This window comes from Pyxicephalus adspersus, chromosome 1, assembly GCF_032062135.1.
Source record: "Pyxicephalus adspersus chromosome 1, UCB_Pads_2.0, whole genome shotgun sequence".
Lineage (NCBI taxonomy): Eukaryota > Metazoa > Chordata > Amphibia > Anura > Pyxicephalidae > Pyxicephalus > Pyxicephalus adspersus.
The window spans coordinates 158102992-158120025 of record NC_092858.1 but is presented as its reverse complement, the minus strand read 5'-3'; the positions used below and the strand labels follow the sequence as shown (position 1 = coordinate 158120025).

General features: G+C 37.0%; 1 protein-coding gene across 1 annotated transcript in view; it reads left to right on the top strand.

Moving 5' to 3' along the window:
* The first annotated feature begins 1205 nt into the window (after nucleotides 1-1205).
* Nucleotides 1206-17034, top strand: part of ROBO2 (roundabout guidance receptor 2) — a 624073-nt gene continuing 608244 nt past the window's right edge. The window contains exon 1 of the mRNA XM_072419149.1: nucleotides 1206-1675. Coding sequence (XP_072275250.1) covers nucleotides 1555-1675 — 121 coding nt within the window. The 5' untranslated portion in view covers nucleotides 1206-1554. The remainder of the gene's footprint in view (nucleotides 1676-17034) is intronic.

Sequence of the window (17034 nt, the reverse complement as noted above, 5' to 3'; positions counted from 1 at the left end):
AGCCTCTAATAGGAAAGACGAGGTTGTACAATGATAGTGCACATCGTGGCCAAATTGTGAAATCTTTTAGCTTTACATTCCAAACCATACAACCATTTAACTTGTACATTACTATCACTTAAGTGCAGAAAATACTATGTGAATCCCCCTCCACACACACCACCACCGTGAATGGAAACTAGCATCATGTCAGTTTTAAAAAGTTCAATATCCCATGACGTTTTAATGGAAGACACGGTGCATATGCATAATTCATGCATACAGCTATACATTAAAATCCACAAGCAGCATAAAGGTAATCATAATGTAAAAAAAAAGTCTCCTAATATCATTTATCGACTTTCATAATTGACCATGTTCAGCTTTGATTAGTACAAGTCGCTAGACATAAATTTGCCAAACATTAAACATTCACAACCTCTCGTTAAACGGCTGGCACGTGCTTTAAGCCCTGCCAAAAACCGTAAGCCATTCACAAACACTTTCACATAACTCCTTCAATCCAAGAACGTAGAGTCCTCCCTTAACCCCTTCGCCGCCTGCTCACCTGCAAGCAGTTAAACTCTCACAACTCTAATATTCATGACGTTTCTGGTGAGAAAAAAGCCTGAGATGTAGCGGAAGCCTTTCGAGAACATTACGACTGCAGATGACTCTTATCTGGTCGCTTTTCATGCAATATAAAGCAGAACAAGCTTGTACTTTCCTTCTGAAGAATAAATAATTGAAGAGGAGGCATCAATAATTACTGCATGGGAGATACATAAAATCTATTTTTATATCACTAAATAATCCGAAGAACTAATACAATGGAGCAGAGTTGGAGACCTGAACATTTGCATGTTACAATACAGCAAGCATCCACCTCCACTTTTTAGGAAAGCCATTGAAAACCTTAAATGCTGTTTATATGTTCAGACCTGAGCATTTGTAGCCAGGTCTGCATTGATCTCATTCAGAGTTCTTACAGATTCTACAAAACCTGCACTTTCTACCCAAGTGCCAGTGACACCAGCTTTTACTGAAGCCCTATTACTCTTAAAAGAGCAATTTAGTTGCTTGCACAGCTATTAGGATCAGGATCAGCCAAGCTTTGAGCTGTCAGGACAACCGCCTCTTGTCTGTTTTGGACCAAGCCTGACAATATTTTCATTCTATTCTCCTTGCTGGACACAATCATTACAGTTTTTATATTTGTCAATCAATCTCTTGGAGAAAACAAAAGCAGGATATTCTCCTGAACATAAGCAAAGTGGAGATACAGAGAGAGAGGGAGTGGGGAAATGTGCATTTGCCTGCGTGAACTAGCAGCACAGTGCTCTCAGCATCCTTGCTCTGTATGTTGATGAAGCAGGAGGATTGAAGAAATGTGCTTTCTCCTCAGGGCTACATCTCTGAGATATTGCTTCTACATTCAGCTATGGCAAAGCCACTGTGTGCTCTGATTCTTCAGTGATTAATGACTTCTTGCTGAGAAAGAAAGAGGGGGGAAAATAAAGGAATACTGTGGAGTCAAAGGAGATGTTAGCAATGGTGTGAAATGATCATCCGGACATGTTATCTTCATTGAGACGCAGGAATATCACCCCTGAACTTATACTCCTCTTTACGCTGCTCTTTCATGGTGGATCTCTAAGCAAGGTTAGCAGGACCAAAGGCAAAAACTGGAAAGGAGGTAAGTGAGCAAACTTTCCTTCTACCAGTCCTAGTTCCAATGTCCTGCTCATGCCCAATCCAGGCACCTCTGGAGTTCTAGAACTTTTTAAAGTGGTTGACCGGTCTCTTGACATTTTTGGCTAAACTCTGAACTAGACCGATCTTGAAAGTTCACAAGGGCATTCGACGTGTAAACTCGCTGTTTGTGTACTAGGTCCCTTGTTTAATGGCATTGGGGAGATTGAGGCCCACCGCATGATTGAGTCACACCATGTTGCTTAGTCAGATGCCCTTTAAATCTTAAAAAACAAAAGTTGGCTCTGAATTGGTACTCCTTTTTTTTTCTCAAAATCCTATGTATTGTCATTTAGAAAGCTGTGAATTGCGAATGCCAACAGCAAGATTAATATTCCGCCGCTGATGTGATTATAGAGGTAAATTAGATTGACCTTATTAAAAGAATTGCTTATAGAGAAGGGGATGGCAAACGCTTTGTAATATTAGGATCACAGTCAGCTTAAGTTTGGCTTAAATGAAAAGAAGCTGAAAGATGACATTAGATGGCTAGCGAATGGCAGATCACGAAGTTTTGCTTGTCTGGCTTAACCCATTGCGGTACCATTGCCATAGTTTTCAACCATGCAGGATGTGCAATGAAATTTACATGCCTATAGATAACTTTTTGTTTTAGATATATCGGTTTAGTTAATGTATCTGCTTTATGGTGCGATTCCTGTTTTTTAATATTACACTTGGGTATCAATGTCTATTCCCAGCATTTTAACCTTTTAAAAGGGTTAGGAAAGAACCCACGGGCAAAAGGTAGCTATGTAAAATAGTGATGTTTTTCTACCAGTTGGTTAGTCCTTGGATTGATGTTAAAAGGTAATAATTTGTTTTTTCTGGGGCCATTTTGAATAATCATCAGCAATGTCAATTAACAGAATAGAATTATGGAGATCTAGACTTATTTCTATAAAGTCAAATGCTCATAAAGAGGTGTTAAATATGCACATTTCTTCCATTAACCATTCACCAATGGCAGCATGATTTTAAAAAGCTTGTAAGATATTACTACATTGATACATTCTGTTTTACAAAAGTGTGATCTTACATCCCAAGTGACAGGTTCACTTTAAGAAGCATATTACAAATGCAGAAAGAAGAATTTTCTAATTGAGTTTTGTAAATATGCCTTGATGGAATGAATGCCCTGCTGTTTTGTGAGACACAAGTGCTAGCTCAGGTTCACCTTTTTATTAGTAAAGTATCCACTAAAACAATATTATAATGTTGGCAGCTATTCGATCATTGGCATCTACTGGGGTTAAAGGAGAATTGGATTTACCTCCAATGCCCAAGTGGAAACCTTTATTGTACAATAGAATCACTGACTGTGTGTTTTCTTTATCATTTTCCTGCAGATAATCAAAGTCATTTGGTAGTAATGTCCCTTTGTCAGCAAGAGGCATTTTAATCACAGTTGTTATCGTGGTGTGAGCTGTTTTCTTCTTCCCACTGCTCTGTGTTGTGATATGAGGTTAACGAGAAGCATCGACATTAAAAAAGAGAAGTTTAAATAATTTATAGTAACATCCCAGCGGCAGCAGCAGCCACTCAGCTCATCCTTGCTGGGTTTCTTTTGTTGCATTAGGGCTCTGCAAATCTTTTACCTACAGTCCTTCCATGGAAAACTTCCAAGAGCCACTTATCCTGTGCTGCTAGGGCAAGGGGATAATAAGTGCAATAAAATGTTAGACCTAAGAATGGCTTGATAGGCTGGAAACTTCTACTTTTACAGCAGTACATAAACAAATGAACATCTTACGTGTAAAGCTCTACAAGGTTTATGTGTGCTTTATATTTTGGTTTAAATGCCTGCCTAAACTGCGATGGTATTGTTTGATGTGATGTGTTATTTGTTTGGTGTAGAGCTGCGAGGAGTCCTGGCAATAATATTAAAGGAGGACCTGTTGCTCATAGATAATGGAGTCATTTGTACTACAGGCAACATAAAACTTTGTAGTAGCTGTACAAACTTATATTTATTAAAAGGACCTCTAAATCATAAAAATGTTACATTACAGTTGCAGCAAGAATATAAGGATGACTATAGTAGTCCTTGCAGCTGCTATGGGGCCCAAGGGCAAGGTGTTTAGCCAAATCGTTGTAGTTGTATCTTTGAACCTTTCTTATCATTCTCTTCCTCCAGGGCCATTTTTCCACCATTGGCTACCATGGAATGCACTACCATGTGAGGTCTATTATTGTTAATGGGCTGCACAGGGTAATGCATTAAAAAGATGGGTGCAAATATTTTTGGTTTACAGGCACACTGCAATGTTTGTTGTAGCACCATGCATTTTGGTGAATGGAATCGCAGTACACTAATGAAGGTTACACATATTCCAAGTAGTGAACTCTTACACAAGTGTGAGAAGGGCCTGCAGTGCAGTGCTCTTTTATAGTGGTAGCTAACTGTTTGGCATTCCTGCCTTGTAATACACTGGTCCAAGCTTTGAATCCCAGACAGTCTGCTATCTCTATGTGTTGGGTTTGTATGTTTTTCCCATGTTTGCATGTGGGTTTCCTCTAAAGAACATACATCTTGAGTCCCACAAGAGAAAAGTGCTATACAAATGTTGTCATTGTTTCTGAAAAAGTCTTTCACTTTCTATCCAACTCTACTGTTCTGTCCAGGGCAGCCCCTCACAGTCTTTAAGACCCCTTTATTATTTAAGTAGCAATCTCTCTTTAAAGATACCTAGAGATGTTAAAGCTGCCATATCAAGCATGATCCAGAGGGTGGATTGGAAATGTTTCTGCTACCACTGTGAAAACATTAATCACATCAAAATAATATATAAACATGATAGCATGATATAGATAGATAGGAAAAAATGGCAGCCATTCACTTTCACACTATGGAAACTTTGGCTAGAAGGTGTTCGGACCGCCTATACAGAGATATTTCCAATAAAGGGCTAACTTTGTTAGCTAACTGTATTTAGCTAACCTAAGTCTTTTCAGGACAGCTCATGTCATTAACATTAGGGCTGTATCTCCAAAAACAGTTATAATAGCACCGGGATCTTGATGCAAGTGGTTACAGGATTGGAGGTGTTCGGCACCAATTTTGGTGGCAGGTGCATTATGGATCTATTGAAGTTGTTTTATTCAGTTTAGAACATCCACTGCCGACTTACTTCTAAGAACACTAGTTGCCTGTCTGCCTCTGATCCTATTAGTTTCTGAGTCAATAAACAGAATTCAGATTAGAAAGTCAGAGTGAAGTCAGAACTCCTAATTAGCATACTTGTTCCATGTCAGTGCCTTAGAAATGAATGGATCAGCATAACATCCAGACAGCTAGCATTTTAAGAAGTTAGAGGTCATTAATGACAGCCTCCAAATTCTCACAAAACAGATTTTTACGTTTAGGGCTACGTTAAAGTGTGTGTGAATGATGTTTAAAGTATAGTATAAAGATTTAAAGTGTGTGTAAATTCACCTTTATTCTATTTGGACTTACTGGTTGAGAATAATTACACCAAGCAGCTCATCCACATACTGCAACTTTCTAATTAATAAAAAAAATATTTTTCCCTATCCATTCACATTATTTATTTCTGTCTTCTGCTCCTCATGGTCTGATATGTGAGTAGAGCTAAGCAGCAGCCGGCACTTCTTTCTCTTTGCATAAATGCTATTCAGGCTTTTTTTTTGCATAAAAATTGTCTAGGGCTTCTATTTCTTTGTATAAACTTTATCATCTGTTTTTTTTTTGACTAGACTGGTGGCAATACTGCAGACAGAAGATCAGCCTTGCAGAGTGTTGCCTCCAGCAAGTCCAAACTACTGGTTGACCATAAGTTTTCCCTTTACTGTGAAGCTTTTAAATAAATCATATAGCACAGACAATAACACTGTTTTCATATAGAGCCTTTCATACAAAAATAACTTTTATGAATCAAATTACTTATAAAGTTATTATCACAGTAGCTCTTTAGGGGTAAGTATTATGAGGAGGTCAGTTTAAAGTTGGGATAAAGGAAGAAGGGGTGTTAGAATCCATCAAGTAGGGGAAAGTAACAGATGAAGACTATTATTACCTAAATATATATTCATCATTAAAAGCTGCCCACTGAAAACTTTTATTAGGTTCTCAGCACACAAAAACAGTGAAGCCATATGATGACTGATGTCCACAAAACATTCTTACAAGGTTCAATGCAAAGGTCTTGCTTGCAATTTGTTTATATCCTTTCATAAATACCACTCCCTGATTTCAGCGGGTCTAACTAAAATTTTGTTGATGACAATGCCAGGATTCATTAGGCCTAAATTGTGAAAGAGTGATTGAAGGAATGCTAGACAGCAATATTTTCACACATGGAGTGGTCACCATTGGCCAGACCTTAATCCCAATAAGAATCTTTAGGATATGCTGGACAAGACACCTGCCTGACTCTCCCACCATCAATACAAGATCTTGGTGAAACATTAGCTCAACTCTGGATGGAAATAAACGTTGTGACATTAAATATGCTTTTGAAAACGACACTACGCGACATTGCATGCTGTAATTACCGTTAAACGTGGTCCAATGATGTAAAAGTGACTTTTTGGCCAGGCAGTGGTTATATCAGTGTGAACACACCTTGTCAAATCAAATGTTTTATTTATTTTTCAACAACTTTTGCAGGTAACAATCATAATTATGGCATATTTCTGTACATTTCAATATAAATATTTTTTTATTTTTGTGACATGAATATGAAATACATGTTTTGGAAATAGTTTAGGTTCTTCCTTACATACCCTATTAAAGAAAGCAAAGATACTCAACATTTTCTATAGACATCCACCCATGTACACTTGTTCTCACATTTCCTTCTAGTATTTGCTAATATTTGTATTTGGCAAATAATTAGTCATTGTAAAATATTTTTTATCCATTTATCTATTTATTCATTTGGAAAACCAAAAAAACATGTGTAACATTGAAAGAAGTGGTCAAACTTGGTTCTTATGGTGCTATAATTATATTATAATACTTTATTAATGGCCATGAAATTCCAACATGCTTATTCAAGTGTGATGGTTAGGAGTCCACACACTATTTTGGTTTATTGTTATTAATGTATTTGCTTTCCAAACCCAAATTGTAAATATGGATATATTTGCCCTATTTTAAGTCAATGCAATGATGTGATCAGGTTAACTTAAAGCAACCAGATTTTTGTCTCCTGTATTTAAAGATAATTTCTTGTTAAAGGTTACTCTAACTACTTAATATTTGTTGAAATTATCAGTCCTACCAGCTCTTAAAAGTGATGTTTAATGACTTCTCTGAGGACAACACTAACTGACAATCCAGGTATTGACTTTAATAGTAAATGACTTCAACATTCCACTTATCATAACATGAGAAAGTATGAATACTGATTTAAAGATCACTAGGGATGAGCAAACGAGAATATTACATTCAATCTCAAATTGTAAGTGAGAACGGCCTTCTGATTTGCAGAGAAGTCGAGCTCCCGCCGAACAGGAGGATTTCAAGGGCTGCATCGTGCAGCCCTGGAAATCCTCTGTGATCCCCAGGCACTAGAAGTTTATTAACAACTTATTAACAAGTTTATTAACTTCTAGTGCCCCAGGGATCGCACACTCTTCTCAATGAATGCAGCCACAGCTGCAATCATTGAGAAGATGCCCAGCACAGGAGAACCTCCTGACATTGTAATATAAGTATCTCTTACAAAGGGTACCTTTGTATCTGTAACAAATGTATAATTTGTAACAGATACTTATATTAGAATGTCAGGAGGTTGCTGTGGATGCATGGATGCATTGATGCATTGTGGATGCATGGATGCATGCATGAATGCTGTGGATGCATTCATTGAGAAGAGTGTGCGATCCCCGGGGCACTAGAGGTTAATTACCCTCTAGTGCCCAATGGTTTGCCCCAATAGGAGGATTTCTAGGGCTGCATCATGCAGCCCTGGAAATCCTCTGCAATCCCTGGGCTCTAGAGTTTAATTAACCTCTAGTGCCAGGGGATCCCAAACAATAGGATTCCCAAGCCTGAATGCAGCTCTGGGAATCCACCTGTTTTAATTTCCTCTTCCGGTGGTTTTGCAAAATCACCGAACCATTGGAAGTTCGAGGAAATTTTTGCGAGAATGCCTGGCATTCTCGCTCATCCCCATCGGTCACTTTATTAAAGATTGCTATCAGATTCTCACTTGTTCATAAATGCAGCAGATCAGTTTATGCTTCATGAGTAGAGGTGAGTGACATGGTTCTACATAATGTGAAATGCAGAGGGTCCGTGTAAAGTCTGTTGAAATTTCGTAATATGGACAATGCCACTCAAAATGATTGACACCTAAACATTTTTTCCCCGATACTTTTCCCGTTGAAAAAAATAGAATTGCAAAACACACGTGTTAACATGTATTATTTTTTGTGTACAATGGGCTTAATATTAAACTTTAATTCAAATGTTCAACTCATGTTGGTACGCAAAATGGTGCATCGGTGTGCGTTATGACGCATTTCTTAACACATGCATTGATCATGATAGCATGACAGATCCCCTGTGCTCCTGTAACAGCACAAGGCAGGTCTCACATTTAGCCATACCATTTGGAATTACTATTGCAGAGCAGGGGTTCTGTCATTTAGGGGTCAAATTGAAAATGAAGGGGAACCCAGCACCACCTTCAACATTAAAGGGGAATAAACTTCCCTCTGCGTGATGTCATAATGCCAGAACCTACCCTTTCACCTATTGCAGGCCTATGCCCAGAGACACAACCTGCCCACTGCCCTGTACCTGCAATCCGTACGGGAGACGTGGCCTGCAGCTCTGGACGGTTCGCTCCCCCAAACTGTCCTTCTCCCAACCCCGATGGGGGGTGCGCCGGCTCTCGTAGACCACCTGTCATACAGCCGCTAGCGGGCTGTGGACCGGGAGTTTGGGACCTCTGGTCTAAAGTAGCTGTTAACTTCCATGGAAGAATTGAATACTGTCCAGCTCTGCCCAGGTCAAGGGCAGAAGAGAGAAGCATATATAAAGTCTTTTTAATATAACATAAAGGTAAAGTGGTAAAGAATATTTTTGCAGCTATTTCAACTTCATTTTTTAATTTTATTTGATTTCTGAAAGCCAGGACTGCATTTTATTCCCTACATACATGTGATATTGCTAATGAAAGTTAGCTTTCTGCATTAATGATATATAGAAATACCTATCCCTGCTTTTATTATTACTTTGTCTGCTGTACATTAGGTTCAATAGGACAAAAAAGATCAAGGTGTCTGTCTTCTATATGGGGACAGTTTCGATAGAAATACAGCTTTAATCTCATAGAAGTGGTAAAAAGGTCTTACTCAATTCCAGCTGTATTAGTTTGATATCAAAAAGGCTTAAAGATAAATTGTCTCTCTGTAAATATGATTCTCCGAATTGCTGCCAGAGATTCTATGGTCCTGTGGACCTTTTATGATTTCTTTTTAAATTACATTTTTTAAATTTCTTTGTTGCCTGAAACTAAATGTTATATGAATTAAAGTAAAGTTCCAAATAGTCAGTACTACAATTGTAATTGCAACTGCAATTTACATTGATTAAGTGTAGTGTAGTTGAAAAGGTTCTCCTTTTTTCTTCTTCCTATACAATATACGTATACAATACTTTGTCTTCAAGAGCAACAGATGGCTTTTCAACAGTGATCAAGATTACAACTGAACCCCAGCCTCATTATTAACCTTAAACAGTTTTGCAGGTTCTTCTCCTGTACTAAAATTGTTTATATTGATTCCACTGCACACTGTGAGCTTTCTCAATGTGCATCAGAAGCTGCACGAAGTCCAAATATGCTTTTCCTATTTCTCGGCTGGAGGACCTCTAGCATTAACTCCCCAGCATTTCCCTGGCCTAACTATCCCTGTCCCAATCTTTAGATAAGGCGGAGGCTCAGCAATACATACAGTGTAATCCTAGACGGTCTGCAGACATAAGCAGTCTACTTAAAAATTCCCACTGCTACAGATTGACATCCCTAGTAAAATGGATCCCAGTTCAGCTTATAGGTTGAAAAAGAAAATCTGAATTCTTTGGAGTTTATTTCCTAAAGAAATATAAAGTGTTCATACAGAAATATGAATGCCCTATGGCCTAGTGAATACTATGATGCTGCATTCGTCCAATCGGATGTAAGCATTTTTTTGTATTGCATCGGATTGGTTATTCAAAGTGAAAACAGGCTAATTTCTAAATTAAGTGAACATTTAGTTTGCCAAATATACAGTTACTTTGCTTTGGAAAATTGTCCTAGATAGTGTGAGGGCCAAACAACTAGCATTAAAACATTTTCTATTGCTACTGGATAGCTTTACATGTAAATGTGGAGAAATGTACAAATATTAGTATGCGAAAAAAAAGAAATTTAACGGCCTTCATCATCACAGGTCTTAACCCTATAACAGAATAAAACATTTTATTGTTTTTCTCTTTATGTTGCAATGTATTAGACAGAGACCTCTCCAAATAAAACAATATTCCACTGATATGTGACAGCGCATGATTGACTCTTATTGCTGATGGTATCTTCCTTTATGTACGTGTTCTAAAAGCCCCATATGCTCTCTAATAGAAAAATGGTACTAATGCAGAAATCGCCAGCTTTCCTTGTCAGAGGGCAACTGAAATGGGGTGTCTGCTCATCTGCTTTGAAACATATTGTCACAATTATTTATATTCACAACATATTTTGTTTTGCAATGATGCAATTTGTTTTTATTTCTGTATATTTCACTAAAGAGTAAAAAATGAAATTCTATATCAATTGTTCAGCTTTGGTATCTGATACACTGTATTATCTCCCTAAAAGAAAATCTATAGATGTTTTCATTTCCATCATCAAAAAAAGGAAATGTGTATTCTGCAAATCATTCCATATAACTTCTTCCATATACCTTATTGTGTATCAAGAATGGTGGGTTTATATTATAGCTCCCAAATGCCCATCTTTTTGAACAAATCCTTTCCTCCTTTGTTCCCCAGTTGTCCCTCCTTGTGGTATAACGGTTACCTTGTCCTTGGATCCATAGCATAGAGTAAAACAATGATGTATCTGTCAAATACCTTGTCTGTAATTCACTGACCAAGAACTATTGTATCATTAAGCCTTAGTGGGTCTGAAGCACCTTGTGAAGGCTTAGGCATACAATAGATCTTGCCCAGTGAATTATGGACAACCCTAGGGGATCTAATGGATCTAATCCTTAGTGGATCTATTCTTTATTTGTAGTGGATCTATTGTTTATCCTTAGTGGATTTAATCTTGACCTGGATTCTTTGAACTATTCTGCAACGTTTTGGAAACCCCATCTGTGGGATCAAGCAATGTATTGTCTCCTCCTGGCTGTCCCCCTTGACTTGTATTACCGTTGCTAGAATTAGGAGCCTCTTTGGGAACTTGAATATTATGTGTCACTACATTTTACTGAAGAAGAAAACAGTGTGTCTCACACAACGCATTGGAACTTTGTAACGACATACTTTTGATATAAAATTCCATTCACAATATTGTGATGTGGTCAACATATTTTTTTTATGATATAAAAAAGTTGCTGCCACTTTATTGCTTTTTGTTTCATTGAAAAAATAATTTTATAGTAGATTTTTGGATGTCTAAAAATTCACATATTTTTTCTTTGCTTTTTCATTTTTCTTTTCTTTGGGCACCTGGCATTTTTAGTTAACTGGTTAAGTGGTCTTTGTAAAAAAAACTTAGACTTTGTTCATTTCCCATAAAGGAGGGCGTTCCACAATTATCTATTAACAGACTTTAAAGAACAAATATAAGTACAGTGTACTTGAAGTGACTATATTTTGTGGTATTGTGGTATTTGTGATAAAGAAAACTTTATCTTTGACAATATTGTTTATGCTTTTTTCATATTTTTGCTGTTCTGTTAAGAGATGTGCAGACTCCCCATTAGAGTAAGCCCTAATGATTTAGTTTAATTATTCTTGTCCATGTGAAATAAGTAAACATGGCTGTACCACATACCATTATCATTTCAAATGATCCTCTACCATATATTGTACATAAGCATAATGATATGAATACATGCACATCATACTAATCGCTATTGCATCTAAAAAGTATGTTTTCACTTCACTTCACTTCACTTCACAGATGCAGCTACTGTATGTGGAGATAATAGGTTATTACAGTGTCATTATTATAGAACCAGTAATTTTATTGCATAGATACTCCTGCAATTCAGTTCTTTATCACCGTATTCTTTTTATCCCTTCCCCATTATACCTTTTTAATTATATCAGTTGTAGTGCTGTGAGAACATATAATAATGGGATTCTTGCCAGATCCCCTGGTTGTAATCCCATTATTGAATTAGTGTGACCAAGTGCAAAGCACTTTACCTTCCTTTATTTATGCTGAGCTTAAAGTTTCTACACAGGGCAATACTAAACTAGTTTATTTCTAAGTACATAATGAACTAATGTTTCAAAAAAATATATATCTGTGTTAAATAATATTTGAAGTTAAAAATGCCCAGATACAATCTCCTAAATATTTTAAAGCTATAGCCATTTCTTTGAAAAAAACAATTGTTGCCCACATGTCACTAACAACTAAGTATGTGTGTATACATCAGAATTTGTGCATTTGTTTTTCTGTTGTGTTGAATGACAAATTATTTTTTCAACATTATTTGGATTATTAAGTTTTTCTAAAAAGATTTAATTACAATTAGTTCATATATTTTTCTAACTGAATCCAAGACAAAAATGTGTACATTTTGGGTAAAAGTTAGGTGAATCTGGTGAAAAACATTTATAAATAGACCCCAAATCATTCTTGAACTATATGACTCCTTTCAGTTTGCTTGAAATTGGTCTTTAGGTTAGTTAAATATTCCTAACCGTATAAAAAGTTCCAACACCAAAGCCTTTTATTTTAGGGCAATAAAGAGTATCTAAACCGTTTTTAATGTTTTCAATACAGAGTGAAATAGCTAGAACCACAGTCGGAGCCCCATCAGGAAATATGAGGATATCTCTAAAATGGAGGCATCCTTATTAAAGATGTCTAATTGAAGTATCTGTCTCCCTTGGAAAAATTTCACCTAAATGAGATTAGAGGTTTCCCATCACCTTCTGCCCCATGTGACAGTGGTAAGAAGAGTGGATCTCATTAAAATGAATACACATATCAATAAAATGGACAGGGATTAGAAATAAACTCGTTGGTGGGTGGTGAACTTCTTCCATAATCAGACAATTGTGGCACATACTTACCTAATTACAGTTTACTCTAGAGCAGAAACAAAATGCCACCAGAAACCAGGGAGTTGGCTATTTGAGAGAGACATTGCACAGTGTACCTTGGTGATCCATTGTCTTGAATACCTCTGAAGAAACCCTTATAATACAAGATCCCAATAGTAATTTCCTCTAAACACATTTTTAAGGTATGCCATATCTCCAATAGGTTCCTACCATGTTGTTTTACCCAACTGCAGCCCTATTCATGACCTTACAACCCACAAAATGAGATCATACCAAAAATATAACAAAGCCCCAACACAACCCTATTAACCACCTAGCCGTTAAGCCCGACCTTCGTACCGGCAAAAAAAAATGGCTAGGATGGTTAAGCCTGTATTTTTGTCACATCCTTACCTCCATGGTCCCGCTGTGCACATCCAGCGTCATTTTCCTATTCCAGCGTCGTTTTCCTATTCCAGCGTCATCCTCCGTCCATCGTCGTCCGTCGATCTCCCTCTCCAGCGTCGGGTGCCAGCGGGACCGGTAAGATGCTGGCCGGTATCTTGTGTTCCGCTGCCCGGCATCTTGTGTTCTGCCGCCCGGCCGGCGGAACACAAGATACCAGCCGGCATCTTACCTGGTCCCACTGATCGTCCACGTCCTTCTTCGTCCAGCGCCGGTAGATCTCTGAAACGAGAAGCCGTCCGGCGGAGAAAAAAAAAAACGGACGGCTCCTCCCTGCGTGCGTGATGACGTTGGCGCGTGTGCGGGAAATTCAAATAGAAACTCATTCATTCATTTTGTATTGGATTCAATACAAACTCCTGTATTCAATCCAATACAAAATAATTCAAATAAATACAAAGTTTGTAATTGGTAAATTCAAACTGTCATTTTGTATTGGATTGAATACAAACTCCTGTATCCAATCCAATACAAAAAATAAAAAAAAATAAAATAAAAGTAAATAACTTGGAAATTCAAATTTATATTTTGTATTTGATTGGATACAAACTTGCGTATCCAATCCAATACAAAAAATAAAAAAAAAATAAAATAAAAGTAAATAACTTGGAAATTCAAATTTATATTTTGTATTTGATTGGATACAAACTTGCGTATCCAATCCAATACAAAAAATAAAAAAAAATAAAATAAAAGTAAATAACTTGGAAATTCAAATTTATATTTTGTATTTGATTGGATACAAACTTGCGTATCCAATCCAATACAAAATAATAAAAAATTAATACAAAGTACATAACTGGTAAATTCAAACGCTCATTTTGTATTGGATTGAATACAAACTCCAGTATCCAATCCAATACATAAAAATAAAAAAAAAATAAAAGTAAATACATTTTTTATATTCATATTATCTACTAGAACCCCTGTTCGGACATATTTCTGTAAGTTACAGGTCTACAATTTAAAAAAAAAAATTTCATGAAAAACAGTGGATCACTTTTGGTACAGAAATCTAGACCTCAGTGTAACGCTCAGGTGGTTAAACTTTTCATCTCTTATCCCCAGCTATCAGGTACATCTCTTCTACTCCACCCTTTCACTCCCCTTTCACCCACTGCCTTCCATAATCCCTTCTTCTCCCTGTCATGTAGTTCTTTTATATATTTTCTTTCTATTTGCTTCATGCTTACCTTTACTGTTCATGAATGAATATTTCTTAGATATTTTATGATGAATTAAATGAAACTAACAGCACCGGACCACCCAACAATGCAAGCAGTACAACTCAGGACATTGAATACTGTACCTGTAGCCTGACTCTCCCCATACATTTCCTTTTATGTGGATTTATAGCAGGGTAGAAAGCAAGCAAGACAGGTTCCTTTGCCTAATACTGTAGAACCCCGGTTATCCAAAACTCAGATAACTGGAAAATTCAGATAACCGGCACCCGATAGATCCACTTTCTTGATTGCTCCCCTAGCGGAGCTGAAAATCAAAAAGAACCTGGTAGATTTGCAGTGTTAAGTCTCTGGTCTACCAACATAATGGGCTTGATTTATTGGAGTAATAAAATAATAATAATCCAGAATTGGCCATTCCCAGTGGGTGCCAGATACCTGAGGTTCTACTGTATTGGGATCAATGGACCGCCATTGAAGTTCATTGACTATGGAACAAAAAAACCCACTCAATATTTCCAAGGTTAAAAGAAAATTCAAAGGCAAATCCCTTAATTTAAAAATCTTCCTGGAAACCAGGAGTGGCTATGTATGTTAATATGTGGATCTTATGAACCGCATTGTCTTCTTTTATTTGCCTCAAAAGGCCAAAGTCCTTTCACACTTAGCAATTGTTGCTTTTTCAGCAGTTACAATCAGCCCCACACCAACTCTGCAATTAAATGATTAAGGATTAATCTTCAGCAGACCACACAGGACTTGAATGGGTCTTCACCATTGCCCTTTTCGTATTAACTTTCCTAGGAACTAATTATAAATTTTATGGGCTGACCTGTGAGCACAACATTTACACTACACTGGCTAAATACTAATGACTTGGCAATACGTCTTACAGCTCTCCTGGGAATATACAGTGCTTTCGTACATATAAATACATATGCTACGATCAAAGAATGCTCAATGACCTCCCAGTCATGCATTTAATGCCTGCGATTATTCTGTGTAGGTATTCTGGTGCCATCAAGCACGGTCATTTTTCAACCTTGCTTGTTGTAATCTGATAGCGTTTAGACATATTAAACTCCGCTAGGTGTGACTTTTCTCATACACAAGAATGAAATGCCATTTCTTCATTTTAAATATATCAATAGTATTGTCGTGTATGTTGTATATACACAATTTACAGCAAAAGTTTTCTTTTAATAAAATGGAAGAACTGATCATTCACTAATATGATGAATACCTAAATGATAGATACTCTTTTCATGAAATCATGTTGAACACCTCCAAACGCAGCTGAAAATCAAAAAGAACCTGGTAGATTTGCAGTGTTAAGTCTCTGGTCTACCAACATAATGGGCTTGATTTATTGGAGAAGATAGACACGTGTGGGAAAACCTAGAATGGACTTGGTCAATAATTAAAAATATTTACCAACTAAAACAAATTATTTTTATGGATTCCATTCTAGAAATACTGGATCTACCAGGTTCTCTCATGGTAATCTATCTTGTCCAGTCTTGGAAAGCTTTGATAAATCAAGCCTATGTCATTTATCAGTGGTGTACAATATCTTTCAGTACTATAAAAAAACAGAGGGGCAGGGCATGTGGCAGACTCATAAGGAATGCTGTCCAATTTGCCAAAGACTCTGCCATTTAATCCTTCTCCTATTAGAAATTACTTACATCTAATATTGAACATTGGCAGTTAAAAAAAACCTGTCTGTTAGGATTGATGATAATGTCATAATGGCATTGTGTGAGTGGAAGGCAGGTTTGGTGCTCTGTGTCCTTGACTGTAATTATGACTGATGAAAGCCCTGAGCTATAATGAGAAGAAGAGTCTAGCATAGAACATAGACATTAGGCTACATACACATAGTAGATAATTGACATCCAAGGTGAATGTTTACAATCATTTTTGGTGAAAATCTAGCATTTGTGCAGCGATTAACTGATTTTCTTTAGCGATGCGCCTTGGCATACCTCTAATGAATTGACAAGGGACAACCAAAGCAATATCCTATGGAGTATTTCATAGTGGGTTGCCTCACATTTGTCCACCCCTGCACTCTGTTCCTCACTACATTCAAAACAAATATGGCAAACTGAAGATTGGTAATTAAGGTCAGACTACCAAAAACATGGCAAGAAATGCAGATGTAAATTCCAATTCAAGCTTATACAAGTGCAAGCATGGATCTTTCATCAACTTGTAAAATGCATCTCTGACTGCTATACGGACCAGTTATCTTGTTAAAAAATCTCTGCTTCTAAAAAAAATGCTAACTGTAACCTTTCTATGGTGATATAGTGGCTTTGGTACTTTGCAAACTTCTTTTGATGCTGAAGTCATTCAGTAAACTAGGAATTTTCATGACTGTGGGGTCAAAAGCCTCCATTTGATTCT